The sequence below is a fragment of the Balaenoptera physalus genome (genome assembly GCF_965194825.1).
Source record: "Balaenoptera physalus genome assembly, chromosome: 1".
Taxonomy (NCBI): domain Eukaryota; kingdom Metazoa; phylum Chordata; class Mammalia; order Artiodactyla; family Balaenopteridae; genus Balaenoptera; species Balaenoptera physalus.
The window spans coordinates 100,353,659-100,381,536 of NC_138882.1; the positions used below are offsets into that span (position 1 = coordinate 100,353,659).

The 27,878-nt window shown below is 50.8% G+C and overlaps 2 protein-coding genes across 11 annotated transcripts in view; one reads left to right on the top strand and one right to left on the bottom strand.

Annotated features, from left to right (window-relative positions):
• AMIGO1 (adhesion molecule with Ig like domain 1) lies at nucleotides 1–20,804 on the top strand. 4 transcript variants are annotated; one of them, XM_082450733.1, is made up of 3 exons: nucleotides 1–8,922; nucleotides 9,394–10,978; nucleotides 20,694–20,804. In XM_082450733.1, exon 2 carries the CDS (start codon nucleotides 9,459–9,461, stop codon nucleotides 10,938–10,940), a length of 1,482 nt encoding a protein of 493 aa, XP_082306859.1. In that variant the 5' UTR covers nucleotides 1–8,922; nucleotides 9,394–9,458; the 3' UTR covers nucleotides 10,941–10,978; nucleotides 20,694–20,804. The 4 variants fall into 4 exon arrangements, with proteins under 4 accessions (XP_082306859.1, XP_082306858.1, XP_082306857.1 ...); XM_082450731.1 differs by lacking the exon at nucleotides 20,694–20,804 and having other exon boundaries at nucleotides 2–8,359; nucleotides 8,455–8,922; nucleotides 9,394–14,186; XM_082450732.1 differs by lacking the exon at nucleotides 20,694–20,804 and having other exon boundaries at nucleotides 9,359–14,186.
• LOC309655387 (ataxin-7-like protein 2) overlaps nucleotides 14,482–27,878 on the bottom strand; it is a 19,268-nt gene continuing 5,871 nt past the window's right edge. For 2 of the 7 annotated variants that reach the window (XM_082450527.1, XM_082450524.1), the window contains 6 exons: nucleotides 27,611–27,809; nucleotides 27,349–27,470; nucleotides 26,072–26,867; nucleotides 23,345–23,453; nucleotides 22,784–22,821; nucleotides 14,482–22,260 (listed from right to left, as the gene is read on the bottom strand). In XM_082450527.1, coding sequence (XP_082306653.1) covers nucleotides 21,709–22,260; nucleotides 22,784–22,821; nucleotides 23,345–23,453; nucleotides 26,072–26,867; nucleotides 27,349–27,470; nucleotides 27,611–27,809 — 1,816 coding nt within the window. In that variant the 3' untranslated portion in view covers nucleotides 14,482–21,708. Of the gene's footprint in view, nucleotides 22,261–22,759; nucleotides 22,822–23,344; nucleotides 23,454–23,487; nucleotides 24,519–24,916; nucleotides 25,066–26,071; nucleotides 26,868–27,348; nucleotides 27,471–27,610; nucleotides 27,810–27,878 lie in introns of those variants that run through there. The other 5 variants (XM_082450526.1, XM_082450525.1, XM_082450528.1 and 2 more) reach the window with 5 other exon arrangements.

The following is a 27,878-nucleotide window of genomic DNA, read 5'->3' on the forward strand; positions in this document are numbered from 1 at the left end:
TCTGCCTCACTGCAGTCAAATTGCCTTTTTCCAAGGCGACTTTCAAAAAAAGATGACATTTATCAAAGCCTGCTGAGTGGTGACCTTGGTGGGAGGGAGAGAGGGCGTGTGTACTGTCTATGGAAGCAGGCAAAGAAAATGAGGAAAACCTTGGAGGGAAGGAAATGCTTTCAAACCTCAAAGTTGTTGGAAATGCTTTTAAGCCATGGGGAGATGGCTCTGGGTTTGAGGCCATGCTCAACTGCACTGCCTCTTGCCCCCTACCTCATCCTCACCAGCTCATTCTCACTGGCAATCCCTGCCTTTCCAGATGCTCTATCCAAATAACAACCTCTGGTAAGGGCTCAGACCTATGACTTGATAACTCTGCAAAATATAGAACCTTAGAATCAGTAGCAGTTTCAGAATTTCTGTATAGGGCAGGCTAAGAGGTTGCTATTTGGTTGGAAGGCAGGGAGTGAGGGAGCTGGAAGATTTGTACTAAAGCTGTATTTGCATACCAAGTACGTTGGGGTTTTTTTTTTACATATATCATACATCTGTAAGGAGGGCATGGATAAAGCTCTCCCAAGCCTCTTCTTGGCTCCACTGCTGCATAGGATCCCAGAGTTGAAAGAGAACTTAGGGATCATCTGGTCAACCTTAGGTCCTACACAGGACTCCTCCACAAGTTTGCTCTCTTCTCTTCTCTGGCCCTTTACACACAGGCTCTTATAGCACCTGTCACCATGCTTTGTGACCATCTGTGTCTCAGTTTCCTTCACCAAACAATGACACTTAAGAACAGACACAGCTTCTTATGTGTCCACCTTTGTATTTCACTTTTCTACTCCTAAACACTCACAGGAGTTCTTGCTGTATGTGACTGGGGTATGTGATAGAATGAATGAACAAACAAATGAAGGGACATCTGAGCAAAACAGTCATCCAGCGCCTGCTTGAATGCTTCCTGTGATGAGGTGTTCATTACCTCAAGATGGAAAAGATCCATTACGGGACAGTTGAAATGTCAGAAGATGTTTCTGGTCATGGAATGGAAATCTGCTTTTCTGACCCTTCTACCTGGTAGAACAGATCTTCCCTTTAGAGGCCCAGAAGAACAGAGGTCTTCAATCTAGGATTCCATCGATAAGCCTTATGAGATCCCTGCCCCCAAGAAATATGTACTTAGGGTCAGGGAATCCACTGTTTCACAAAGGAGTCTGTATTACCAAATTTTAGAGCCATACTTCATTTGTTTACTCCCTCTTCCTCATGAAATGTATACTAGACAAATCAAGAGTCCTCAAAAATGCTTACTTTTTTAGACTTTTCCCTCCTTGCTTTTCCAAAGAAAGCAGATCCCCAAGTTGTTATGTATCTTGAGCAAAACTAGCTCTGCTACTTTAACCACAGATGATTGGATGGGAATAAATTCACATACTGAAGTTAACCATGTATGGGTTGGGCACACAGGAGGCCATAGGAAAGAGCTTGATAGGAATTCTTATCACAAGAGTGTTCCATGTTGGATGGTAGCAATTTCACTCATTCAAAGGCTCTTCTTGGGGAAATAAACATCCTGCTGGTACCCACAGAAAGTGGGTAACTTCTGGGTTGCAAGCCTCTTTCTGCCATTTCAAACCACTTTTTCAGTTCTCCAAGCCTTGAAGGCACTGGGCTTATAGTGACTACAGCTAATAACGCAACTCCCTAGTTACAATACACTTCTGCAGGGTCCTGCAATAACCTTCTCTTCCTGAAACCTATTGGGTATGACTCTTCTTTGCAGTTCCAAAGAGTCTGACTAATACACAACGCTTCAACTTTCAGAAGTGGTTATTATGGCTTCCTCCCAAAGTAAAAGGTCCTCATTGCTAAGTTATCCCTCGTATATGACTACCAAAGTAAGTATTCACAGGCATTCTCATTAAATCCTCACAAAAATCCTAGAATAGTGGTTCTCAAATTTGGGGGTGGAATACAAAGAATCACCTAGCTTCACCCTAAATACAGATTCCCAAGCCCCCATCTCTAGAAGTTCTAAGCAAGTCTGGGTTGGGCCTTGAAATCCATTTTTTAAACAAGTTCCTTGGAGATTCTGATGTAGGTAGTCTGAAGTGCACACAAAGAAAACATTGCCCTACAGGGTAGTGTTTCCCAACTGCCTTGATGATCAAAATGCCTCTCAGACTCCTCCCGTAAAAATTCTGATTCAGTGGATCAGGGGCTCTGGAATTTGTACTTTAAATAGGGCAGTTATCATAACGTCTATTTTATCTGTGATAAAACTGAGACCCAGAGTAACTTATCCACAGTCATTCAGATAGTTGACGTCAGGGGTGAGACTAGAATCCAGCTCTCTCAACACTCAGTCCAATGCTCTTTCTGCTGTGTCACAAAGGCCACACCACTACATAGAGGCCTGAACATAATAGACAATAGGTAGAGATTTGTTAAATAGAATCCACACAGGTTCTAGAGGGAAGAAACTATTTCTATAAAGCATGTTTGCATCTCACTCCACCCAGCCTTACCCCAAGGCATAAAACACAGTGGTCTGCCCTAGGGGCTCAACAAATATTTGTGAGAGAATGCACTATTGTACGATTACTGGACTGTTACCACTCCATCAACTACCTCTGGCTGTGCTCCTGACTGTAAATGAGCTGCCCAGAAATGAACTTGATACACCAGTGATGGTCTGACCCAAACTGAGTACAGCAGGAGCTCCTTTGCCCATGTTTCTACAGGAACTGCTGCCTGTTCTGGGGAGCCAGACCTTGCCCTTCCTGCTGGTCTGGGGTGTACCCTCATGAAACTCATATAAGCTGACTGATCTGTTACTGGCCGCCTCACTCCTTCAGCCTCTACTGTGGCTTCCTAATCCTAGCCTCCCATTCATCAACACTTAGAACTCTGCTACGCCCATAACCTCAGCAGCTTTCCCCCAGTTCTATATGCTTTGCACTACTCCTGGAAGAGAACTCCTGGAAAATAACCCTGCATTGAAAAGAACCCTAAACAAGGATGAAGGGCACAGCCCACTCCTACCTCCCCACATTTACAGAGTGCCTACCACATGCTAGAGACTCTGTACATGAACTTAGTAAATACTTAGAACAATTCCATTAGGTAGATATTTTATGCCCATTTTACAGTTTAAGTAATTAATTAGCTCAGGTCACCTGGTGAGTGGCAGAGCCAGGATTTGATCCCAAGGAGCCTGGCTCCAGAGACTATGGTCTTAACCACAAAGTTACACTCCTTCTCCAGGCTGACTCAGTTCTGCCATGACCCAGCTTGTGAACTTGACTGCTAAGGTATCTTCCAACACTAGCAGTCTAAATTTCTCTCATCATAGGTAAGGTCAAGGTCCAGACTAGATGACATTATGATTAGCCTGAGAATAGGCTAAGAACAGTATAAGTGGTCAAAGAGTAGAAACTTCAAACATAAATGAATAGGGACTTCCCTGGCAGTCCAATGGTTAAGACTCTGCGCTTCCACTGCAGGGGGCATGGGTTCTATCCCTGGTCAGGGAACTAAGATCCGGCATGCTGCGCAGCCAAAAAAAGAAACATAAATGAATAGGTAAGGACTCAAAAAGTATGATTAGAGGGAAAAGATCTATTAATTCAAAGAGTTAGTCATGTTAGTCAAATGGCCTTAGATAAGTGAGAAAAATCCTTAACTACAAGTTTAACCTTTAGTTTAACTATAATCCTTTACAAAATCAGAAAAGCACTGAATCCCTAAACTGGAATATTAACTCTCCAAATAAAATACAAACTAGTCAAGGATTCATACGATATGAACTAGCTTAGAAGTCTCACGTTAGCTAAATTTTAATTTTAGATATAAAGTCTTTCAAAATCAAAAGAGAGGGTTGTGTGTACAGGAAAAGAAAATATCAAAACTTTGACAAAACTTCTTAATGAAAAAAACACCAAACTCATTTTGGAGGACCTCCTGGTTATTCAGACTCACAGGCAGGAGCTCCAGGGTAGTCTTATTCATCACAATGCCTTGGAACAAAAGTCTTCCATCTCTGGGATGTCTAGCCAGCTGCAGGCTGACTGAGGTGGGGGAACCCCACCGCTAAAGGCTAAAATAACATTTTGAGCCATGAATTTATTTGTCAGCAATATTTCAAAGCCACATCTATCTGATGACTCAGTGCAGGACTATTTTGAGATGTCCATATGTGGGTGTCAAAAGCCAAGAAAGTGTTCATGATTGAGCCATCAGGAATGATCACCTCTGTGGAAGCAGAATAACCCTGACCAAGAGCATGTGCTGCAGATTGAACAAGACACTGAAGGGTGTCAATGGCACCCCTCCACCCACAGCGGTTATTCCTCTTCTGCCCCTGGTTAGTATCCACATCCTTGTGGTTCCTGCAGGTCAAGTGGAGCTTCCAGAAAGTGTGCAGGGTTGAAGTGGAAAAGAGTAAGGAGCAGCAAAAAGGGAGTTGGATGTCAGTTGTCCAAAAAAGAGGACATATTGGTCTCCTGGACAGTAAATAATGGGTGAGCATACTAAAAGGCAAGTTAAAAGGTTAAAAGGATCAGTGAAATGAGTGATGGTTTATGGAGTGGAGGTGGGAGGATGGCAACAGGAATCCTCCAGATTGAGCACCTTCAGGAACAAACTAAAAATGGAAACATAGGTGAAAAGCTAGGTATAGAAACAGCTCAACCCAAAGGTAAGGGCTTCAATTTCAACCCTTTAAGCAATACTTAACAAAGCAGTCATATTTATTGCTACCCCTCCCAGAAATAGCTTCATTTTGGAGCCCACTCTTTTGGAGATACTCTAAGAACTACAAAGACTGTGCTGATAGTAGTAATACCACTGAAGTTCTCCACAAAATACAGAATATTTTTAAAATTTAAATTTTTTAATTTAAATTTTTATTTTAAATTTGTAAATATTTTTAAATTATAAAAGATAGCACAGAGAGTGAGAGCTTGAAAATATGAGTGAATGTTCTAAACAGACAATACCCAAGGCAAGGTGATCTGTACATATGTTGACATCAAGACCAGGGGATTAGGGCTTCCCTGGTGGCACAGTGGTTGAGAATCCGCCTGCCAATGCAGGGGACACGGGTTCAAGCCCTGGTCCGAGAAGATCCCACATGCTGCAGAGCAACTGAGCCCGTGCGCCGCAACTACTGAGCCTGTGCTCTAGAGCCCGCAAGCCACAACTACTGAGCCCACATGCCACAACCACTGAAACCCACACGCAGCTACGAAGAGTAGCCCCTGCTCTCCGCAACTAGAGAAGCCCGCACGCAGCAACAAAGACCCAACACAGCCAAAAACAAACAAACAAACAAACAAACAGACCAGGGGATCTCCTAACTCTCATGGAGAAAACCAGGTTTTTAAAAAGATAATACTTATAAATAATAAAGTACTTTCACAAATGTTAGCTCATTTGATCCCCAAAATGTGTGCCTAGAGCCCGTGTGCCTAGAGCCCGTGCTCCACAACAAGAGAAGCAACCGCAATGAGAAGCCTGAGCGCCGCAACGAAGAGTAGCCCCCATTCGCTGCAACTAGAGAAAGCCCAAGCGCAGCAACGAAGACCCAACACAGCCAAAAATAAATAAATTAATAAATTAATTTTTTTTTTAAAAAAAGGTAGCTTCCTAACAGGGTGCTTTTCTCCAGCTCTGACTGAAGTGGCGAGTACTAGTTATTGAAAAAGAAAAACAAAGCACTTCTGGTATGGAGAAAAGCAATTTATCCCGTCTCATAACCTGGTATACATATCCAGCCTTTTTTGCTCAGATGCTGAGCCGACCAAACAATCTTTCAAATTGTATTTAGGAACACTGGGTTGATCCATTCCAGCAAGAGGAAATAAACACCCACTATAAATAACCTGTTGCTATTTATCCTGCCAAGGTCCTCTTTTTGTTGTAAATTAATAGATGGTTGTTCTGGTCTAGAAAGCATCTGCAGGAGAGTTATCATGAGTCAATTCTTTATACCAGGGCCATCCAGTGGAACTTTCCATGATTATGTTCAAAAGGGTAGCTAGCCAAATATGGCTACTGAGCACTTGAAACACGGCTAGGGCAACTAAGGAAGTGATTTATAATGCTATTTAATTTTTTTTTAACATCTTTATTGGAGTATAATTGGTTTACAATGGAATGCTATTTAATTTTAATTAAGTTAAATAGCCACGTGTAGCTAGTGGCTACTGACTTGGACAGCACAGCTCTAGACCCTTGGTACTCAACGTGTGGCCTGCGGATCAGCAGTGTCTGCATCACTTTATTAGCTTGTTAGAAATGCAGAATTTCAGGCCCCACCCTAGACCTACGGATTCAGAATCTGCATGTTAACAATATCCCCAGGTGATCTGTATGCACATTAAAATTTGAAAATGGCAAGGTTATTTCTGAATGACCTGAAAATTAAAAAAAAAAAAAAAAAAAGGATTGACTGAGAACCATATCTGTGGTGACCTCTGCAAATTGCAGATACCCACATTTGAGACCGGTGTCCAGCATAAGGGGGCTTCTTTCTTTGTATCTGTCGCTTATCCATCCCTTAAGCATAGCAGAAAGAGGAAAGTGAGAGAAAGGAGAGAGCCTGGAACACTGAGTCTAAGGAAAGTTAGTACAGGATATGGGGATAGGGGTGTGGTGGGAAGAGCATGAGTTTCTCAGGGATACCTGTACAAAATCAAATGATGGAATTCCCTTGATAATTATTGACTATGGATGATGAGTATTTGGGCGTTCATAGTATTATTTTCTCTTGTGTATGTATGACAGTTTTTAAAATTGAAAAATAGACGTGATTTCAGAGATGATGTGTGTGATAACCAGCCTCCAAAATGGTCCCCAAAGATCTTCTCCTCCTGGTATTCATAACTTTGTGTAGTCTCCTCCCATACTGAATCAGGGCTGGTCCATGTGACCAAAGTGGAGGTGACAGGTGTGACCTCATAAAGCTAGGTCATGGTGACTTCTGCCTTGTCTCTTGATTCTCTTGCTCTGAGGGAAGTCAACTACCATGCTGTGAGGACACTCAATCAGTCTTGTGGAGAGGCCTTTACAGAGAGGAGCCAAGCTCTCTGGCCAACAGCCGGCCAGTCATGAGTGAGCCATGTAACTGAGCCTCTGTGGAAGTTGATTCTCCAGCCCCAATCAAGCCTTCCATTGACTGTAGCCCCATTTGTTTGCAACTGCCAAGCCAGAACTGCCTTTCAAGCCGCTCCTGAATCCCTGACCAAAAGAAACTGTGAAAGACTATAAATGTATATTCTTGTATTAAACCACTGAGTTTTGGGGTAATTTGTTATACTGCAATAAAGAACTGATGCAATGTGATTTCAGAATTTCCCACACCCTGAATACCCTCCCTACATTATCACTGATGCCTGAAATAAACAGGAAAGGAAAGACCTTTTCACACTGTGCATAGGGTTAACATGCTAATACCCCTTGAAAAGATAATACATTCCCTTAAATCCATGGTAAAACATGTGACAGATATAAGTTCTTTCTTTTGAAAACTCTTAGCAGGCTAATATATTGAGACATTAATTTCAGTCTTGTTCTTGCTGTTGTAAGAAACTAGAAAAAATAAAAAGGTAATTTCTCCCTCAGGGTCTATCATCTCAAGAACAGCTAGTCTTGAATTATAAGGTCTAGGCTCTTCTTACATCCCCTTATTCCCATGCCCAACCCCCAAAACACACACTGGTTAACAGCTTCTTGGTGTTTCAGGGACCACCCTAAAGAAGACAAGCCCCCACCCCCTTCATTTTGAGGATTAGGTAGCAGAGAAACTATGCTGGAATTGCTCCATAAGGGGAGGGGAAAGAGCTGATACTGGTTTAGGAAAAGGGCAAGTGCCAGACTTAAGGGATGAATGATTTCCCCCAGGCTGGGAAGGATTTTGGAGTTTCTAGGAATGGAAACTTGTCCCTGGCTTGTATGCAGTCGGGGTGTATGTGTGTGTGAGAGAGAGAGCGAGAGAGTTGCCTCACAGGGTGTCTGTGCTTGCACCAAAGATCCTCCCTTACCCCTACTCCTGCCCATCCAGCTTGTAGGCTGTGGAGCTGTACCCTTTCAGTGGTACCCCAAGAGTCGTGGAACAGTAGCATCAAAACTGAAAAAAAAGGTCCTTCTCCAAATCATTCCCCCAAATGTTGGAACTTCACAGACCTAGAGAGAGGGGAGGGAGGAACCTCAGAACGTGACTAATAAATTTCCCTCCAACATTAACAGCCGGGAGCTGAACCAGATTTCTCTAATTTGTAAAATTAGAAGACATGTGACGCATCTTGTCCCGGAGCCAGTTGCAGCGAATTCACTTCGGTTAGACCTACTTTTCCTGAGAGCGGTTTTGGTAGGTAGAAAGGTGGGGGGCGGGGGGTGAAGGGGCTGGAAGAAGGTGGAAGAAGTAATTGGGGAACTAAGGGGCCAGAGCCCCACTCCCGACAGTTTTCCTCGCCAGGTCCCGACACTTTCCGAGAAGGAAGGAGCGGCGCGCGGCCGCTCGTCCGCCAGTCGGGCTCCGACACAAACACACGCACGTGCGCCCCGCCCCCGCCGCGCGCACGCGCCCCGAGGCTCCGCGGCGGCGACGGGTGCGCGCGCGGTGTTCGCTACCCCCACGCCGCTCCCAGCGCTCGGATCGCGGCGCCTCCCGCTCCCAGCACCGCTGCACGCCGGCCCAGGGGACCCGGAGACGGTGGCCGTGGTCTGGGGGCTCCGACGGCGCAGCGGTCGAGGCGGCGGCGCGGGGGGAGCGGAGCGGAGCCCGGCAAGTCCCCGGGAGGCGATGTTGCCGGGCGCGGGCCCCCGCGAAAGGCGGGCGCCGCGGCAGGCCGGCCGGTGAGGCGCCGCCAGGGGAGGCCGCGACGGAGCTCCCGGACCCGCCATGGGCTGAGACACGTCCTCGCCGAGCAGGTGCAGTGAGCAGAGGTCCCGCGGGGGGAGCCCCCCCCGACAGGCCCCGGGGGCCCTCAGCCCGTTTAGGGCTCGCCCTACCCAGCCTGTGCCCGGTCGACCTTCCTTCAGCTCCTCCCCAAAGGCCCTGCTGACCCTGCCTCCAGACCCGGGCCCTGCAACCCCTGTAACCCCAACAGTCCCTGACGCCCCGGCGATCCCCATCCTCCGCTCCTGTGACCCCAGCCCAGCAGGCCCTTGTGCCCACCTCCTCCTCGGTCCCAGTATTTTGAGCCCACCGCCTGCACAGTGCTTGGGAACTACCCAGCATCTCTTCCTTTCTCTTCTAGCCCAACGGGGATGGGGCTGCGGGGGTGGGGGGAGAGGGGAAGGCAGGAGAGTTGGTCCTTCCCGCCAGAGGCCCCGGTGACCACAAACCCATCCTCTTTCTCTTAAGCCTGTAGTGAAAGTGACCCTTCCTTACCCCACCAGAACATGCCCGGGTGACTTCCTCCCAGATCTTCCTTGTGGCCTTCCTCGCCCTCCCCATTGACACTATGCAACCCCAGCGTGACCTGCAAGGCCTCTGGCTCCTGCTGCTGTCCTTGTTCCTGCTCCTCTTTGAGGAGGCCAGAGCTGGCCGTCCCTTGGTTAGCTGTCCTGCCGCCTGCCTGTGCGCCAGCAACATCCTCAGCTGCTCCAAGCAGCAGCTGCCCAACGTGCCCCACTCCTTGCCCAGCTACACGGCGCTCCTGGACCTCAGCCACAACAACCTGAGCCGCCTGCGGGCCGAGTGGACCCCCACGCGCCTGACCCACCTGCACTCCCTGCTGCTGAGCCACAACCAGCTGAACTTCATCTCCTCCGAGGCCTTTTCCCCAGTACCCAACCTGCGCTACCTGGACCTCTCCTCCAACCAGCTGCGTACGCTGGACGAGTTCCTGTTCAGTGAACTGCAGGCGCTGGAGGTGCTGCTGCTCTACAATAACCACATTATGGCAGTTGACCGCTGCGCCTTCGACGACGTGGTCCAGCTGCAGAAACTCTACTTGAGCCAGAACCAGATCTCCCGCTTCCCTCTGGAACTGGTCAAGGAAGGAGCCAAGCTACCCAAACTAACGCTCCTGGACCTCTCCTCCAACAAGCTAAAGAACTTACCATTGCCCGACCTGCAGAAGCTGCCCGCCTGGATCAAGAATGGGCTGTACCTGCACAACAACCCGCTGCACTGCGACTGTGAGCTCTACCAGCTCTTTTCCCACTGGCAGTACCGGCAGCTGAGCTCCGTGATGGACTTTCAGGAGGACCTGTACTGCATGAGCTCCAAGAAGCTGCACAATGTCTTCAGTCTGAGTTTCCTCAATTGCAGCGAGTACAAGGAACGTGCCTGGGAGGCCCACCTGGGTGACACCTTGACCATCAAGTGTGACACCAAGCAGCAGGGGATGACCAAGGTGTGGGTGACACCAAGCAATGAACGGGTGCTAGATGAGGTGGCCAACAGCACAGTGACGGTGTCCAAGGATGGCAGTCTTCATTTCCGGCGGGTGCAGGTCGAGGATGGGGGTGTGTATACCTGCTATGCCATGGGGGAGGCTTTCAATGAGACACTGTCTGTGGAGTTGAAAGTATACAATTTCACCTTGCACGGACACCATGACACCCTCAACACAGCCTATACCACCCTCGTGGGCTGTATCCTCAGTGTGGTCCTGGTCCTCATATACCTGTACCTCACCCCTTGCCGCTGCTGGTGCCGGGGTGTTGAGAAGCCTTCCAGCCATCAAGGAGACAGCCTCAGCTCTTCCATGCTTAGTACCACACCCAACCACGATCCTATGGCTGGTGGGGACAAGGATGATGGTTTTGACCGGCGGGTGGCCTTCCTGGAACCTGCTGGACCCGGGCAGGGTCAGAACGGCAAGCTCAAGCCAGGCAACACCCTGCCGGTGCCTGAGGCGACAGGCAAGGGCCAGCGGAGGATGTCAGATCCAGAATCGGTCAGCTCGGTCTTCTCTGATACGCCCATTGTGGTGTGAGCAGGATGGGTTGGTGGGGAGATTCTGCCCCAGGAGAGGTAATGCACCCCTGAAGGATATGAGGGGATGGAAGAGAGGGCTAGCTGCCCAAGGGAGTGGGTTCCCCCCGAACTCAAGGGAATTGGTCACGGGTACAACAACCGGCAAGATCCCAAGCAGGGTGTGGCTGCCATGATTTTCAAATATGGATATGCTAATTCTCAGGCAGATGCTACACCCCTACCCAGAGCCCTGGCAGTTCTCAATGTGGTGGAAGAAGAGGAGTGTATCTGAGCTGGTGGGAATGAGGAAGGGGTGGGAGGAAGAGCGGATTCCTTAAACTTTTTTGAGGTCATCCCTAGCTCCTTAAGAGAAAATTATTTGGGAAAAAAAATCATTTTTTCCTATCTCTGCCCACCCACACCTGTGATGTTGTGTGTGATGGCGGGAGCTTCCACAGCAGCCATGTTGGGGAAAAGCTATATTATCTTTGACCAGGAAGTCACACTTCACAGCTGGGGAAATTGGAAACCTTTGGAAAAATGAGTCAGGAAAAGGCTGAGACCTTAATCAGTAACACTCCCCAAAGCCGTTGTAAGACTTCCCACTAATGCCTTCCTCTTTCTGGATGAGCCCTGGGTGGATGGGTCTTTGCAGGAGCCTGGCATGTTGCCTGTCAGATATGGCAACAACGTGAGACGTGGTATCTGTGCCTTGTCCTGGGACCAGTGGTACAGAGGGGTACAGCATGAACCGAGGTGTCCATGTCACAGCATAGATGCCAGCACAGAACTTGGAGATGGGGGATAAACTCCAGATTGGCTAATTCCCTGGTTGGTGAAACCTTTGGTTAGCATTTGATTCCCAGCCCCTGTGTGTGGCACCAGTGTGGAGGGTGCTGAAAGCAGAGCTTCTATGGATGCCTGCCGCAGATGTGGGATGGGGGCCTCTTTGCACTAGGAGGAGGAGGGTAAATCAGCCTCTATTATGTAGCATCCAGCTGGACCTACCTGATTTTCTGTGTATGCCATCTCTTCATTCAGTCTCCTGGTCAAGTTCAGGTGGGATTCTGAGTGTTCCCTAATATGCTGCTCTGCAAAGGAAGGAGTCCGGAAAGTCTGGCCCCAGCTGGGTTAGATTGGGCTCGGGGATGGAGGGGGCCGGGTATGTATCTCTTCTGTGTTGACAAAGCCGCTTTGCTCCTCTCTTAGAGATCTCAGCCCTGCTGCAAGGCCAAAGCATGGGATCTCATCATCCGAGGAGATGGAATTGAGTGGTCTCTGCCACAGAAGGATGGCAGTTTGGAGTGTGGCTAAGTTTTGCCCTCTCCACAAGGTTCCAGGCAGTCTTGTAACAGACAGTGGCACTAAACTTTCAAAAGGAGACCCTCTCAGCCAGAGGTCTGTGCAGTTGTGGTTGTCAGGCCCGAGGAACTTAAGAACAGGCCCAACGTTCCATTCCATCCCAGTTGCAGGATACTTTGGGTATAGAGACGACCACTCCCTTTGACTCTACTGCAGGCCCTGGGAGTTGGTTGCTCTGAGCTTTGGCAAGGGGACGAGCAGGGCCAAGGTGAAAATGTTCCCTGACGTTGGTCTTTTCAGTCTCTCCCCTCTCTCCCACCAAGTCTCCTTCCATCGGAAGTTCTCCAGATCTTCTAGTTTTCTGATCTCTCTTTAGGTTCCAAGAAGTGTCATTTACCTGCGGGTGAAAGCTGCTTGCTAGGAGGGCCTAACTCCCGCTGCCTATTAAGATTCGGGGAGGGGACTGGAACTCAACGTCTGCTTCTTGTCTGTTCCTGGGATGTCAAGACTGCTGTCCATCCTTTATTAGTAACCTAGTTTTGTCAAGAGAGGTGCAGCATTTCCCTCAAGTACTTGCATGCTCATAGGGATGCATGCTTATAGGTCTGCATGCACCCCAGCACCTTGACTTCCTTCAGGACAGTGAGTCTTCAGTCCCCACTAACGTCCACTTCCAGAGTCGTTTCCACCTATGTGCACAACTTCATGCACACAATTTTCTTGCCCTGTAGGAGAGATAGTGACCATGCCAGGCTCCACAAATACAAAGTTTTGTACTTTAGATTTCTGAACTGCCTGAAGCTTCACCCACATCTCCACAACACTGAATAACTTCTCAGCAAAGGCTGGAGTTAGGAGAACTACAGGTTGAAGATCTTGAGAGAAGGGGTGATGAGGAGCTAGCTGGCTCTTCAGACCCCTCAGAAACCTTCCTTGGATTAAAGATGATATATGTGAGAAATAAATGTAGAACTAGGTCAGTGACGGACCCAGAACACTGGCAGGGGACCAAGGAGCTGTAAGTTGCTCTTCCTGTGTTAACTGCCCTGGTAGGACAGGGGCAGGAGGAAAAAGTTGTCTGGTTATATTCCAGAGACTTCTGAAGATTCTGATACTGAAGCTATAGGAACCAGGACTCCCTCCTCAGACTTACCAGGGAATCGGGGAAAAAATCTCACCTCCATACTGCAGCTTCCCCTCTAGGCACCATCTAGAGCTCTGAAAATCTTTAAAGTCAATGTCAAATGAAGTGGGTCTTCTGGGGCATTCTAGCTGAGTTCCTGAGGACTAGGTGGGCCATTTGCTTAATAAATCCTACCCAGTTTAGGGCATAATATCAATAAAAGGCCCTGAGGATCTAAGTCTCCCCACTGTATCCACTAGGTTGGCCAGTACCTACCAGTTTGAGAGACTGGTAGACGTGGCTGGCTGCCCCACCAAGGGACTGAACTGATGAGCCTCTTCCCATGGTTTCAGTTGATAGACCCCAAAGGTAGCTTTCTACCTGGGGGATTGGGTACTCAGCGTATGTAAGCTCACTAGAACCCTGTGTGGGAAACTGCCAGCTCTGGTTATAAGAAAAGGCCGAGCCCTCACCCCACCCCCATAAACCAGACGTGTCTCCCAGGAAGCAGGTGTCCCTGGAGACAGAGTATGACAGGGCTCTAGAATCTGTCTGTGTGGTTATTTGTGATTTTTTTTTTCTTTGCCTGTATTTATGAGGCTCCTAGGAAGGAGCCAGGAGCAGGTGTACCCCAGCTGGGGAGAGTAAAGCCGACTGATTCCAGTTTTCCATGTGTCCTTACCTTTGTACTTCCTTGTAGCCCTGCTGGCGGAGCAAGCAGGCCTCCCCATGTCCAGGATCCTAGTCCTCCCACTTATGTACTCTCAGGCTGGCAAACGTTGGAGCCTCTGGGCTCTGAAAACTAGACAAGGATCATTAAACCTGGCTTGAGTCTCTGTTCTGGCATAGTCTGTGACTGGTTTATTTATCTCTTCAGCCTGTGGCTGGGGTTCACTGTACCTCAGAAGGGTGTGGCCTGTCTAGGGGGAGAAGAGTTAAATGCTGTTATAAGGGCATGGGTTGAATCCACATCTAGGCATTAAGATGGACCAAGGGTCAGCCAACCTTTTCTGTAAACAGCCAGACAGGAAACGTGTTCGGCTTTACAGCCCATATAGTCTCTGTTACAACTACTCAGCTGTACCGTTGTGGCAGGAAGGCAGCCACAGACAGCACACAAATGAATGACTGTGGCTCTGTTCCAGTAAAACTTTATTTATGGACATTAAAATGTGATTTCCATATCATTGTAACATGTATCTGAGGTTTTTTAACCATTTAAAAATGCACAAACTCTTACTAGCTCACAGACCATACAAAACCAGGCAGCAGGTTGGTTTTGGCCAGCAGACCACAGTTTGCCAACCCGGCAGATATTCTCAAAAGAAATGTCACTGAAGCTTTAGCAAGAGAGAGTTTAGAAATTCCATGACTTGGGGCTAGAGCCTGTAAATAAAGAAGGCTTTCTGGATCCCTGGGGAGGAGGGTTGCCTCCCTGAAGAGTTCTCTTAAAAGTCTGGATCAAGCCTACAAACTGTACCATGGAAAAATGCTTGGACTGGGTTAAAAGAAATGATGGAGAGCAGCTCGGTTTCACAGTATTTTGATTATTACCGGTATATGTTCATGTCGTGAATGGTAATCATCTTAGTTTGGCTTAAAGTATATTAATCTAATAGGAAGGTTATTATTCATTGACAGTGTAATATGTCCTAGGCATTGCACAGAACACAGAAATGCGGTCCCCACTTTCTTGGTACAGAAGACAGCCTACCAGAAATTGGACTGGATTCTACTAAACTCTGAACATGCAGTTTCTTTGGCTACTCTCTTGGTACTTCTGGAAGAGGATTGTCATGGTAGATTCCACAAGGGAAGAGGAAATGGTATAAGGAAAAAAGAAATTAAAAGAATCAGAATTTGGGGAATTCCCTGGCGGTCCAGTGGTTAGGACTCCACGCTTCCACTACAGGGGGCACGGGTTCAATCCCTGCTTGAGGAACTAAGATCCCGCAGGTCACGCAGTGCAGCCAAAAAACAAAATAAAAAAATAAAAGAATCAGAATTTGAATAATTACCTAATTTCTTACATTGATAAAATCTTGACCAAAGGACAGTCCTCCTCTGTCTGGAAAGCTGTCTTTTTCTGTTCATGAGGAACAAGTAAAGTGGTGAGGGATGGAGACACCTCACAGCCAACCACATCAGACCAATCAACCTTGGCAGTCAATGAAATGACAGATGTTGATGCCAGAGCACCCCCAGAGTCTACATTTATATAGTATTTTTTAATCTTTCCAAAGCAGTTTTTGCTATGGCTGAGTTTAGCCAAGAGGGTGAGCTGATAAAGAGAACAGATCTGGGGAAGACTACTGAGAGTTCTCCCCTGTATTTTGGCCTGTGCCAAGCCCTGTCTCTGTGCCTGAAAAGTTTTGATACTCCTTTCTCCATCATCCCAAGGAATCCGTGGCTGCACCTCTTCAACCCTCCCCTTCTCCCCCCTTCCCCAACCCCCCAGGGAGTTCCATAGTATCTGGCCAAGATGTGCAGTTTTGTCTGCCATGTCTTGCCGCTCTTCCCCTAGCTCCTCTTAGGTGGCACTGCAGGAGAATGGATGAGGTTAATACGATGGTTACCTTTTAGCACAGAAAATGGGAGTTCAGTGGATTGCCCAGCCTAGTCTCTCTTCCATCTGATCTCTCAAACTCCTTCCCTTTCTGCAGTTGTAGCTCTTGTACCCCTTATCTTGTCTCCCGGGCAACCACTGGTGAAGCTTCACTTTCCCCACCCACACTGCAGAAAAGGCTCAGGCCCATGCAGTAGTATGGTTAGCTCTTCTGGTCTGGCTACAGTGAGCCTATGCTGGATGCTTCCTCTCCCCAGGCTTGAGAGAGGAAAGCTAAAGCAGCTGCCACGTCAAGCCCTTTCATCAGGCTTATATACTGTTGTGTGGAAAACATGAAGTGTTTTCCTGCCCTGAGGCCTTCCAGTCGACATAGGCTTTGTCACAATTCCACAATCACAGAGGGCATGGAGAGAACCAACCTTTAGGACATGAGGCCCTGCAGGAACTTCTAGGTGCCCTATAGCACTGACATACATAAGGTGAGGGTCACTGACCCCAAAGTTGGGGGGTGTGTATGCATGTGCACACCCATACAAACATGCACACAGGTTGGGGAGCACTGTAGCTGGATAGAACTTTGTGCTGCTTTTCCTTCACCTCGCACTGCTCCTTCACTTGGCCGTAGTTTGCTTTAGGTGTGGACCTAAGCAGAAAGGCCGAGCCCAGTCTTGGGCATCCTTAGAAAGCACTGTGAGATAAGTGGGAATCTGCTTTAAAGAGAGGGGTGCTGGGGGCCCCTCATGTCTACTCAATGAGACAAAGTTGAATCCTCTGGTACCAGAGACTAGCCTGAAGTAGCTACTTAATCTGCTTTTAACAGAGGTTTAAAAAATCTGGGAAATTCTAATAGCATGTAGATTAAAAACTGGAACTTATTCCCTGCACATTGGTAACTTAGTCAAGCCTTCTGGGTGGGTGGGTAGGGAGAAGGTGGTCTTACTGGAGAGAATGGAGGGAATCTGTCTGCTTTAAGCTTAGCCCAGTGCTGGAGACTGTCTACATCAAACCACCCTCCAGGGCAGTTCTGGGGCACTATCCTCCTGCCTTTCAGCTGTGTCTTCTCTGTGCCTATGCTTTGCTGAGGCCATGATCGCAATGCCTGACTAGTGTTTCATTCCTGGATCCCAGGATAGGGAAAAATAAAATAAAATAAAAACCACCAAGATTAAAAACCAAATACTGAAGCCTCTGCGCTCCTGGGGTGCCTGCCTCTCTGTGCCCACTCCAGGCAGACTGCTGGCTGTTCTCAGACCAATGGAATGGAAAGTATCCTTCTCCTAATTTAAACATAACTGCTTTCATGGCACGTGTGTGTGTGTGTGTGCGTGTGCACGTGTGTGTGTGTTTTAATTCCAATAAAGTCCTTTGAGGAGGAAGGGGCTGTGATCCTACTCCAAGAGCCTGAAACAAGGAAGGAGAAACAAACCCGTGAACAAGCCAGGGGTTGTGTCTCACAGCTTCCCACCTCCACCCCGTGCCTGGGTGAGGGCCTGAGGCAGCCTGTGGCTATGGGGGAAACCAGAGGGTTGGGGTGGCAGAGTTGTGTCCACTGCTGTTGCTCCTCCCTTCCTGGATCGTCTGCTCCGCCTTTCCCTCAGAAGAGCAGAATTAGGTAGGAGAAATTTAGACAGACTTGTGACCAGGAGCTCCAGACTAAGACCAGCTCCAGGAACTTCAGGCTGGACCTGGGGCATAACTGACTCCCAGATTTGCAGTCAGCCCCGTGACTTGAAAGCACTAGCTGGCAGCACTCAGGGCAAGCTTCACTAGAGTCATAGCCTTGGTGGCGTTCCTGACCTTGCATCTAGGAGGAAATGTCTGTGTTCTCCAACGATGGCCAGCAACACAACCTTTCTGAGACTTGGGTCCTCTAAGCATCATTATCCATAACTGTTTATTGCCTCCCTAAACGAAGCATAAAACCCAGAGCCAGGCTGGGTGAAAGAGAGATAAGGACAAGCACATAATACCACCTGTTTACATCTGTTTAATGCTTTGAACTTCCCAATGCCTGTTAACATGCATTCTGTCATCTAGCGCTCACAACATCCCTGTGAGATAGGTCAAGCAATAAGTGATTTGCCTGTGGCCACACCAGTGTTAGGAGCTGGGTTAACCCAGACTGCAGGTTTCCTAGCTCCCAGGTCGATTCACTTTTCACTTCATGATATGTAGGCTCTTTATGCCAACCAGACGCAGGGGCAGCGGGAGCACTGAACCAGACGCCTCCCTGCTCCCTAAGCCTGCAGAGGCCCACCAGAAATGCTGAGGGAGTCAGGGGTGTCCCCTGGAGGCCAAGACAGGTCAACAGAAGGAAGGGCAGGAGTACTAGAGGTTCAAGGTCAACAGCCAGCACTACCAGTGTCAGTGGAGTATGCACTACGTTCCCTACATCTTGACCTTTGTCAGGTGAAAAGGCCTTATTAGTTTACTCAGAGGATGCTCAGGGCCCACTCCCAGAGGAAGGATAGGGCTTGGCTGGGAGGTGAGACTTCTGACCCCTCCTCTCTCTGCAGCCCAAGAAGAGGGGGAAGGTGAGGGCTGGCTGACTCAGCCTGCAAGTGCTTAGAGATCTGGAGCTGAAAGGCCCCAGCACTGTTCAGCTAATGATTATTATTAACTCTGAACGGGCCTTGGCATAGCAGCCAGCTGGCTCAGGGAGAATGCCTGGATCTCCCACAGTGAGGTTTTAAAAACAAGACCCATAGCAGCCATGCCCAGGGGTGGAAGGGTGGGGACGATGAGAAGGAAGGGACAGGCCAGTGTCAAGGAGTGGGGAGAGGTAGTCTGCCCTGTGAGAGGGTGCGGCCAGAGGAGGCACAGGCTGGCAAGAGATAGCAGCCTACTTTCGATGCAGCTGAAAAGCCAAGAAGGTGAGGCTGGGAGACTTCCCCAGACAGAGCTCCTGCCACTCAACACCACTCCCCAGCCAGGGGCAGGGCGGGGGGAAGTGTTGGGGTGGGAAAGTGGTGGCTATGGGAAAGATGGGGGCTTCGGGGTGGTATGTGAACCCAGAATGGTGATCCTATTACCATTTGGATTTAGATACAAAAAGCATCTATATTTCTAATGTCCTCAAGGCTGAGTTTGAATGTAATCATATTTGGAATCAGGACTTAGTGAGCTTGATATGCAAATTTGTGCAAATGACACAGAATTTTACAAAAACTTGAACACCCTGGCTTTTTTTTAAAAAGGCAAAACAGGCTGGCTACTAGCAGCTTTCCCTAGTTAGGGGACAAGGGCAAAAGGGCAGCCATTTGCTTCTCCCCCAAGGCCTCTGCCTCACTCCTGAGGAGCCCAGATAATACCCCAGATGGGCAGATACAGGGAGGTGGGGGGATAGAGGGTGTAGGGAGGAGGAGACACACAAGCAGGAGGCATATGCAGCCAGCCGTCAGCCCCCGAGATCCCAGCTGGAGGAAGAGTGCCCTGGCACTGAGGTCTAATGGTTGTCCAGCTGCTGCCCCAGGATGTGAGGGCAGGTGGTGATGGAAGGAGAAAGGAGGGGAGCGGAGGGAAGTCCCCCTACAATCTGGCCAGCTGGGAAGAAGGGCTCCTCCTGGCGACCTCCTCCCTATACTGCAATCAGACTGGCTAAGCAGGAGGAGACCACCTGTGCTCCCCTCTCTGCCCTGTGCCTCTGCCCCCCGAGGCCTACCGGTCAGAGAAGTGACAGCTGGGACCCCTTCCTCCTGCAGAATATAAATGACTTCCCCCTTCCTCCCAGGGCTGGGAATAGACATCAGCTGGCACTGCCCACGCAAACTGCCGGCTGTCAGCCAGCCTGCCCGCTCACCAGCCCCCGCACCACCTGGGAGGAGGCAACACCTCAGGCAGGCTCGGGCTTTATGGTGTTGCCTGCTTGGCTCCCAGAGCAAGCTGGTGAACCCCACCCAGCCTTCCTACCCTGCTATAGACAGAGTAAGACTCCCAGCACTGACTGTGCTGGGCAAGGGGAGATGGACTCCCTGATCAAAGCGACCCTCGGTGAGAATCTCCTCCATGCAGCCCCAGTAACCATCTCTCCCAAGTTCAGGACACACTGAGGAGTTGGAGAGGGGAGAGAGGGCAATGAAAAAGACAGGAACAATCACCCTCTGCATAGCAGGGGTCCCCCTTGAGATGCTCAGGGTCTGGAGGGCTCCTAGGAGATGACACCTGACCCGGAAGCATCCTAGCGAGGTCCGCTCAGAGGACCCCTCTGCCCCTGCAGTTCTCACTCCTGTACTGTTGAATCATACCAACCTCCCTGCTTCTGAGCCACCCAGAGAGGAGGTCTTGAATCTTCTAAAGACCTGAGATATCCAAAATATTGCTATCTAGGAACACCTACCCCCTGCTCCCGGGACCTAGAGCTCCAAGCCCTACACCACAGGCCTCCCAGAGTTCCCACTGAACTCTCTCTACCAGCCTTAACACCAATTTCCTGGCTCAGCCATTCTCAGTATTTGCCATGGTCTACGGAGGTCCCAGCTCCCCGACTGAGCCAGACGACAGTTAACCAATCTAGCATCCAGCCCTTATCACCGAGGGCAGTCTGGGGAACTACTGATACTTTCAGTTTGGAACAAGGAGGGGTCTCTGCAGGGAAGAGAGCCCAGCCCTCATTTGCCAGCTGGCACCAAATTCAGCCCCCTCCTGGGCCAAAGAGCTGGCAAGAGACGACACTTGAGGAAAGCTTAGCTGACGAGGAGAGAAGGGGAACCAGAGACACTTTGTTTTCTCTTAGATCAGAAGAGCCCTGCCCCATTTCCTTGACTCTTATTTTGTTCTAACAGTTTCGGAAGAGCTCCACGAAGCTATGTGCTAAGGCAAGGACCTGAGCCCTAAGAAGGACAAAACATGAGATGCTCAGGACTACTTTGCCACTGAGAATGGATGTCTCGCAGCCCTCAAGCCCAGATCCTGAAGTGAGCTGAAGGAAGTTCTTAGCTGGGCTAAGAAGCCCAGCCAAGAGCCAAGGCTTAGTTAAGCCAATGCCCTTTTGCTCCTCCAAAAGTTTTAAAGTGACTTTAGTGCCTTTACTGTCTTGATGTTCTGGAGACCCTCACCTGGGCCCCTTCTCTCCACAGTGCCTGACCCCTTGTCCCCTGGTGCAGGGGCCAAATCGGCACAGATTCCTGAAAGGCCACGAGAGCAGACCTGTCCCTCCAGAGGGGTAAGGAGACAGTGAATGTAAGAATTACACCCTGAGTCTGCTGAGTGGGCCAGCCCATGGTTCAGACCTGGGAGGGTGTTCTGTGACATCAACTTGACAGACACTGAATGTTAAGAGAGATTGTTTAGAAACAATCACTCATTACACAGATGAGGAAACTGAGGTCCTGAGACATGTGACTCGCATAAGGTCCCACAATAGAGTGTACAAGGACCATACCCCATAAACAAGACCCACTGGCTCTCTCCACTACATTGCTTTCTCAAAGTGACCCAAAGAGCCATAGCTGTCATTCATAAGTTGCAGGAATCCAACTTTTCACCAGGCATGCAAGCAAGAAATGACTGCCAGCACCACCACCACCACCACCACCACCACCCAACACTTCTGTCTCCCATCAAGAGTGGAGGCTTCAGGATCAAGCTCCCCATCACCTTTCACTTGCGCCCCGTACATTTCCCCATTTTGGCCCACTGAGTCATCTGTCAGCAACGGCAGTTTGGGTTTCTGCAGCCCCTAGCCCAGCTAAGAAATACAAAAACCCTACCACTTCTGAAGTGGATCCCTGAAGGTCACCAAAGGAACCACTGAAGTCCAAGTCAAGTGTCCCACTTTGATTCACAGTCTGGAGGAATTCACATTTCCATTTTCTTCCTTGGCAAGTAGAAGCTGGAGATCTGGTGCATGATTACCAGGGCTGGATGGAGGGGCAGCGCCAGGCACAGGTACCAGGCTGCACCTTTGATCTGGGCCTGGAACCACACTGAGTGCATACCCAGGAGCACTGTGACCGTAGCCATTAGGTAGATCACCAGTCCACATGTCAGATGGTAGAGCTTGAGGCGAGCCACCCTTGAGACCCTGGCTGCCCGGGGACAGAGGAGGCAGAGCCCACACAGTGCCTGGACGCTAGTGGCCAGCAATGTCAGGGCCCCTACCCAGCTGTGCCAGGACACCAGGTGGGGCAGCTCACTGCGGGTCCTGCTGGAGATGATAAAGCCCAGGCCCAGGGCTGCGCAGAGGATGGCTAGGGTCTGCCCCGCCCAGTGGAGTCGGATCCGGGCCTTTCGGGAGCAGAAGAAGAACACGGAGTGCTCAGGCGAGAAGAGTAGGATGGCCTCAGCCGTGCAGAGGCAGAACTGTGAACACAGGAGAGGGCCAGTGAGCCTCAGACCCAGCTTGGAGGCCTAAGAAAAAAGAGGTGCCCTCATACATCCAAACAAGGAGGACAGAGGGTGGGGGCTAAAGAACTCCTACCAGGACCACCTGCCACACAGGTCAGCATTTGTGGGCAGAACTGGGAATCCATGCTAGAGCGGAAGTCTCATCATTCAGGCTGACATCATGCCCCCACCTCCACCACAGACAATGACCCTCATTTCTGGACCAATGGGAACAGCAAATGTTAAACTTCCTCCTGAACTTTGGGGTGGGGAGCAACTGGATCACACCCCTTCCACTTCCTCCTCTCAGGCCCTACTGGAGAAAAAAATGGTATCTTCCATGTCCTCCCACCCCCTTAAATTACCACCTGACTACCTACAGCCCAGCCCTCCTGTTTCCTGATCTCACAGGTTGCAGGGAAAGATGGGGCCCTGGGCGTTTCCCCCCACCTCTCTGAGCCTCAGAAAGGCTAAGCCTTCTGAAGGCTGGATGCTTCCTTAGGGGCATATCCAAACAAATCACCTGCAGAAAGAAGCCCAAACTCACCGCCAAGGCCATGAATACAGGGTGCCAGGAGAAAAGACCTAAGAATCAAAGAGAACAGACTGACGGCTGGGCACCGTTGTTTCTACCCCTGTGGCTGGCTGGAGCCCAAGGAATCTGGCTGGAGGGGAAAGGTCAGAGTAGTGTCTCCAATCCTAATGGGTAATCAGGAACTCCGGGCAAAGTGGAGCAGCCAAAGGGCCTTAGGGTGAGCAACCAAGAGGGCAAACATACCACTTTGGCCTGGGTTCCCCATTCAGCACCTCGCAGCTACCAGCCCAGTCCTAGAACAGACCTTGGCATCCCTCCTTTACTTGTATCATCCACGAGGGGCTTTGCTTATGATGAACTAGTGAGTTCCGTTCACTTCAGTCGTCTCCTCTCCTCCCAGCACCCAAAGCCCCACCCTTCCAGGACCCACCCCCAGGGCCACGCCCCACCACGCCCTTACTACCCCTCCACAGTCCGCCCATCCACTGCTAGGGTTCCCCCTCCACGCTCCCAAGCGCTGCCCCTCCAGCATCTCGGCTCCGCCCCCTTCCCCGCCCCACCTTGCACACTTACTGGTTCCTGGCCGGGACAGCACTGTCAGAAAGATGGTGAAGCCCAAAGCGACCAGGTGCGCCATGATCCCACTGCCTCTCCGCAGCCACCGGGTCAGTCTCGGCTCCCTCTGTGGAGCGGGAACCAGACCTACCTCCAGGGACTGCATGGCGGTGCCCGGCCGCCCCACACTTCCAGCTGCCAGGGCACGTCTTCCGGGTTTGCGATCGCGGAGGCGGCCTCGGCTGCGGGAGAGGCTCCTCCCCGGGACGCCGCCGGCAATGCGGCGGTTCGTCCACAGCGCCCTCTGGGGGCTGGGGGAAAGCGCATCCGTCCTGGAGAGCCCCGAGGGCGAGGGCGGAAGGCGACTGGACAGCTCCGGGCCCACCGTGTGTCTTCTGCCCAACTCATGTGTATCTTTATGTCTACCCGGGCTGACGGGGCTTATGTCTCAAATAGCCTGTGGAAACTACATTTACGACAACTGATTTCACCCGAATCACAGATCTGGTATACTGAACCAAGAGTGTGAAACCAGTGTTTTGAACAGTTTTCCAGAAATACTGGATTGCCCTGGTTGCCCACTCTCTCCTGCCACCTCTTCTTCTGTCTTGTTAAGGGAATAAGATTCCTCCCTGCCTAAAAGCAAGGAGACTGAAAGGAGAGGAGAAGGCTAAAAACTAGTGCCCTGTGCCTGGTGAATTCAGGTTTGAGGAGCAAAGGAGGGACATGCAACAGTCGTATCCCCTGTCTGCACAGTAGCTGTTGTCCCCAGTGAGACAAATGGAAAAACTAGGGCACTCCCAGCCCTTGCCGCCTCCACACCATCTGCTCAGCCCTGGGGAGCCAGGCGAACCTGAGGGGCTAGGGCCTCCCACACAGCTGCTGCCTCCCACACCAAGGGAAGTTCTGTAAGTGAGGATACCTTTTCCCTTCCTGACTCCAAAAAAAGGTGCGGTTCAGCTTAAGGAGGCCTACCTGGGAGAGGCTGTACCCCTTCCTGAAGGGTAAACCCACAGGCCATGGAGAAAGAGACCAAAACCAGCCATCCCACAGAAATCAGGGACATCCTGAGTGCAATTACCAACTCAAGCTCCAGTGGTTGAGAAAATAAGGCTACTAGTAAGAGGCAGGAAGGGCAGAAGGGCTGAAGAAACTGAGGCAGTAATTCAGACAGGACAGAGGAGCAGGATTGCTGGAAGACCAGAAAAGGGCCACAGGCGGACATCCACAGACCTTCAAGGCCAAGATCCAAGAGCAGAGCCAGAGGTGTGGCTCCCCTCCCCGATCCAGTTTCCTTTCCCAATGAGACTGTAGTCCCCTTGCTCGCTCCGAGCCACATGCCTCCTCATCCTAAGACTCCCCCAGTGATACAACCCCCAGCCATTTCCACAGACTAAAAGGACAAAAATATACGAGTGTAAGAGATTTTTTTTGCGGGCAAGTGACGGGAGCTGGAGTCTGCCTATCATCTCAGCCTCCTGGGGAGCAATTGGGGACAGTAAGGACACTCATTTTGTTACATTTCTTTCCTTCCTTTTCTACGTTTCTGTTTTTATATTTTCTTAGCAGCAACAGAACAGGGAGACAGTCTTGAGGTATTTTAAAGAGTATTTTTTTCTTAAAAAAAATAATATAAAGTTATAAAAAGCGGCAGCAGCCTGGGGCCCGGATCTGGAGGGGAGGAGGTGCTGGCGGCTCCATCGCAGTGGGCAGGCACTTTCTTGTTAATGGGCTTTTGACTGTAGGAAGACAAGAGGCAAGAGACAGGGTCGGGCTGGGGGTCTAACCGTCCTCCTATCCAGCAAACTATGTGGGCCAGAAAAGCTAAGGCTTGATTTCCTCCTGCTGGTCTTGTGAGTAAAGCTGGGCAAGGGGGAGGATGAATGCCAGCCCAGCAGAGGCAGCCTGGAGATCACCCATGCACACGTGTGACAAAAACACACTCAGGCCCCGTGCAGCTGTCAAACTGACTACTCTCATATGGGCACCAAAGGTGTTGGTATGCATCTGGCCAGTGCCTAAACCAGGAGGGCATCTCCCCTTCCCACCTCCAATACATTCCTCCTGGCTGAGGTCATATGGATAGCTCATAGCATGCTACTCCAGGGCTCCCATCAGAAAAGGCAAATAAACCTGGCTGCTGGCTTTACCAGAAACCCTGGAGAGCTTGCCTGGTACCTGAAAACCTGGCATTGGGTCTATGTATAAGGGGGGCAGACATGCATATGGGGACCTTGGGTTATGTCCCTGCCCTTTCATGCCCTGATGCCCAGAGGCAAAACCAATGAACCAGACCAGCCCACCCACCCTGGGCCCAGCGTGTTAGGCCACAGCTCAGAGACCCAAGCTCAACCCTACTGCCCAAACCTTTCTTATCAGAGCTCATGGAGTCCAGCTTCCTCTCCTTCAGGGAACAGAGGTAGCTCCAAGTCCTGGAGTGAGGGCCACAGCCAATTCAGAAAGTGGCCCTTTGATTAAAGCAAGCAGGGGAAGGGGGAGAGGCAGAGGCAACATCTCCTTAGCCCAAAGGAGAGGGCTGGGGATAGGGGAAGGCCCACCAAGCAAAAGCTGGGGTCACCTCTCCCTAGAGAAGATGGCCCAGGAACTCTCTCTCAACTTCCCCAGTCTTCCCTTCCCTGCACAGACATTTACTTAAGCACCTCTTTCTGTCAGGTGCCTGTGCACTCCAACCTCATCCATCCTGACCCTTCCCCGCCCCTGCTCTTCAGGGAGCTGGGCTGGTACCTTCAGTGTAGAACACTTCTCCTCAAAGGCCAGGGCTGGACCCGGCTTCTTGCGGCGCACAGAGCAGGCCGCGTCGGCAGGGGCACCAGCCTGGCAGTGCTTGGCCTTCACTGGCCGGCAGTAAGTGGCCAGGTTTTTCCGCTTCTTGGCTACCTCCTCCTCAGAGAGGCAGTTGGTCGGTAGGGCCTTGGCCGGGTGTCCAGCCGCTCCCTGGTTGTCCAGCTGAGACGCCTTGACTGGCGTGGGGGGCTGATGAGGGGAACCCCGACAGTCCAGGGGCCCTGCCCGCTTCACTCTTGGCTCCACCGTCCCATTAAGCCCCATGCCCAGGGCTGTTTTAGTCTTGGCCGAGAGGCCCCGGCAGCCAGAGGGTTTGCCTTTTCCAGTGGGCTCCAGGACGCAGGTCCGTTTGAAAGTGGTGGGCCCAGGGGATAACTTTCGCTTTCGAGAAGGAGCCTCCACCTCAAGCCCGTCCTTGCCTTTGGATGACTTGCTGGCCTTGGAAGGTGGGAGCTTGCTGAAGGATGGGGAAGGTGTGTTGGCAGGCAGTGGTGAGGTGATAGCCTGGCTCCCGCCCATGCACTCCGCCTGGCTGCAGGCGGCTGCCACGTTGGGGGAGCCTGCAGGGTAGCCGGGGCCAAGGCTGTCCTTGGTGGGGGGCGTGGAGGCTGGGCAGGCGGGTCTGGGGGGTAGGCCTGGAAGGCGGGGGCAGCTGCCCATAGAGGATGGGCTCAGGGGAGCAGATGGCGGGGAGCTGACAAGGTGGGATGGAGGCTCAGCCGCCGGGGGGATCTTCCTGCAGCAAGAAGAGAGCCCCACTGTGATGCCAAGCAAGCAAGAGGGCCTCCCCACCAACATACAAGTCTTTCCACCCACGTAGAAATGGCCCACAGAGCCCTGGAAGTGCTGCCCTCTGCTGGGAAACACTGGAACTGAGGGATAGGAAGAAGGCACAGGGAAAGGCAGGAATGAACTAATATACAGACCCTTTAAAAACCTCACTTTAAATCTCAGGTTGGACATCCCCTATCCCTACTTACCCAAAAGGTACTGGAAGTGATTGGTGAGAGTTAAGATTCACTCCCAGGTGACCCATTCAGGCCCTGCCTTAGTCCAGCTCCAGGCTGCCAAGTTTCCCCACCTCCTTTTCATCCTACCTGGGGTCTTCCTGGCAAACAGCCAAGCCACATCTACAGGTATGTATGACGAATTAGGGGCTCTGAAGCCCGTGTATGCCTGGGGCCTGGGAAGGGAGGTTCTGGGGCCAGGAGACTCACTTCCACATGTGTGAGCTGAGGTGCCGTTCCAGCATAGAGCTGAGTGCTGAGCAGAACCGGTCCAGCCGGCGGCTAAACACGTAGCATCCTGGACTCACCAGCCGACTCCCAAAGGTGCAGAACTGAAGGCAGAGGGAAGGCACATGGTTAACGGGGCCTGAAATACAGGGAGGGCACCTGCACGTAGGATCTGACCTCCTCCCCACATTGTGAGCCAGGAGGACTGGCCCCCCGCCCCCAGGTCCCTGCCCCAGGTCCTTACCGCCTGCGGCCGAGGGGGCCGGGTTGCATAATGGCAGTCAGTGGGGAGGTGGAGGTCATCAGATGTCCCCTCCTCCTCACTCTCCTCGCTGGAGGCCTGGGCACCACCCCGGGGCAGGGGGAAGGGGAACAGGCCTGGGTCCCCATCACCACCACAGGGGCCTTCATCATCCAACTCACTCTCAGAGGAGGCCCGGGACCTGGAAGGGCCAAAGGGGATGTGAGGGCGATGTGATGAGAGTGGGTCACGGTAGGGGTGTCCCTGAACC

Excerpts from the sequence above, each read along its gene's own strand:
- AMIGO1 (XM_082450733.1), top strand. The coding sequence starts at position 9,459 with ATGCAACCCCAGCGTGACCTGCAAGGCCTCTGGCTCCTGCTGCTGTCC.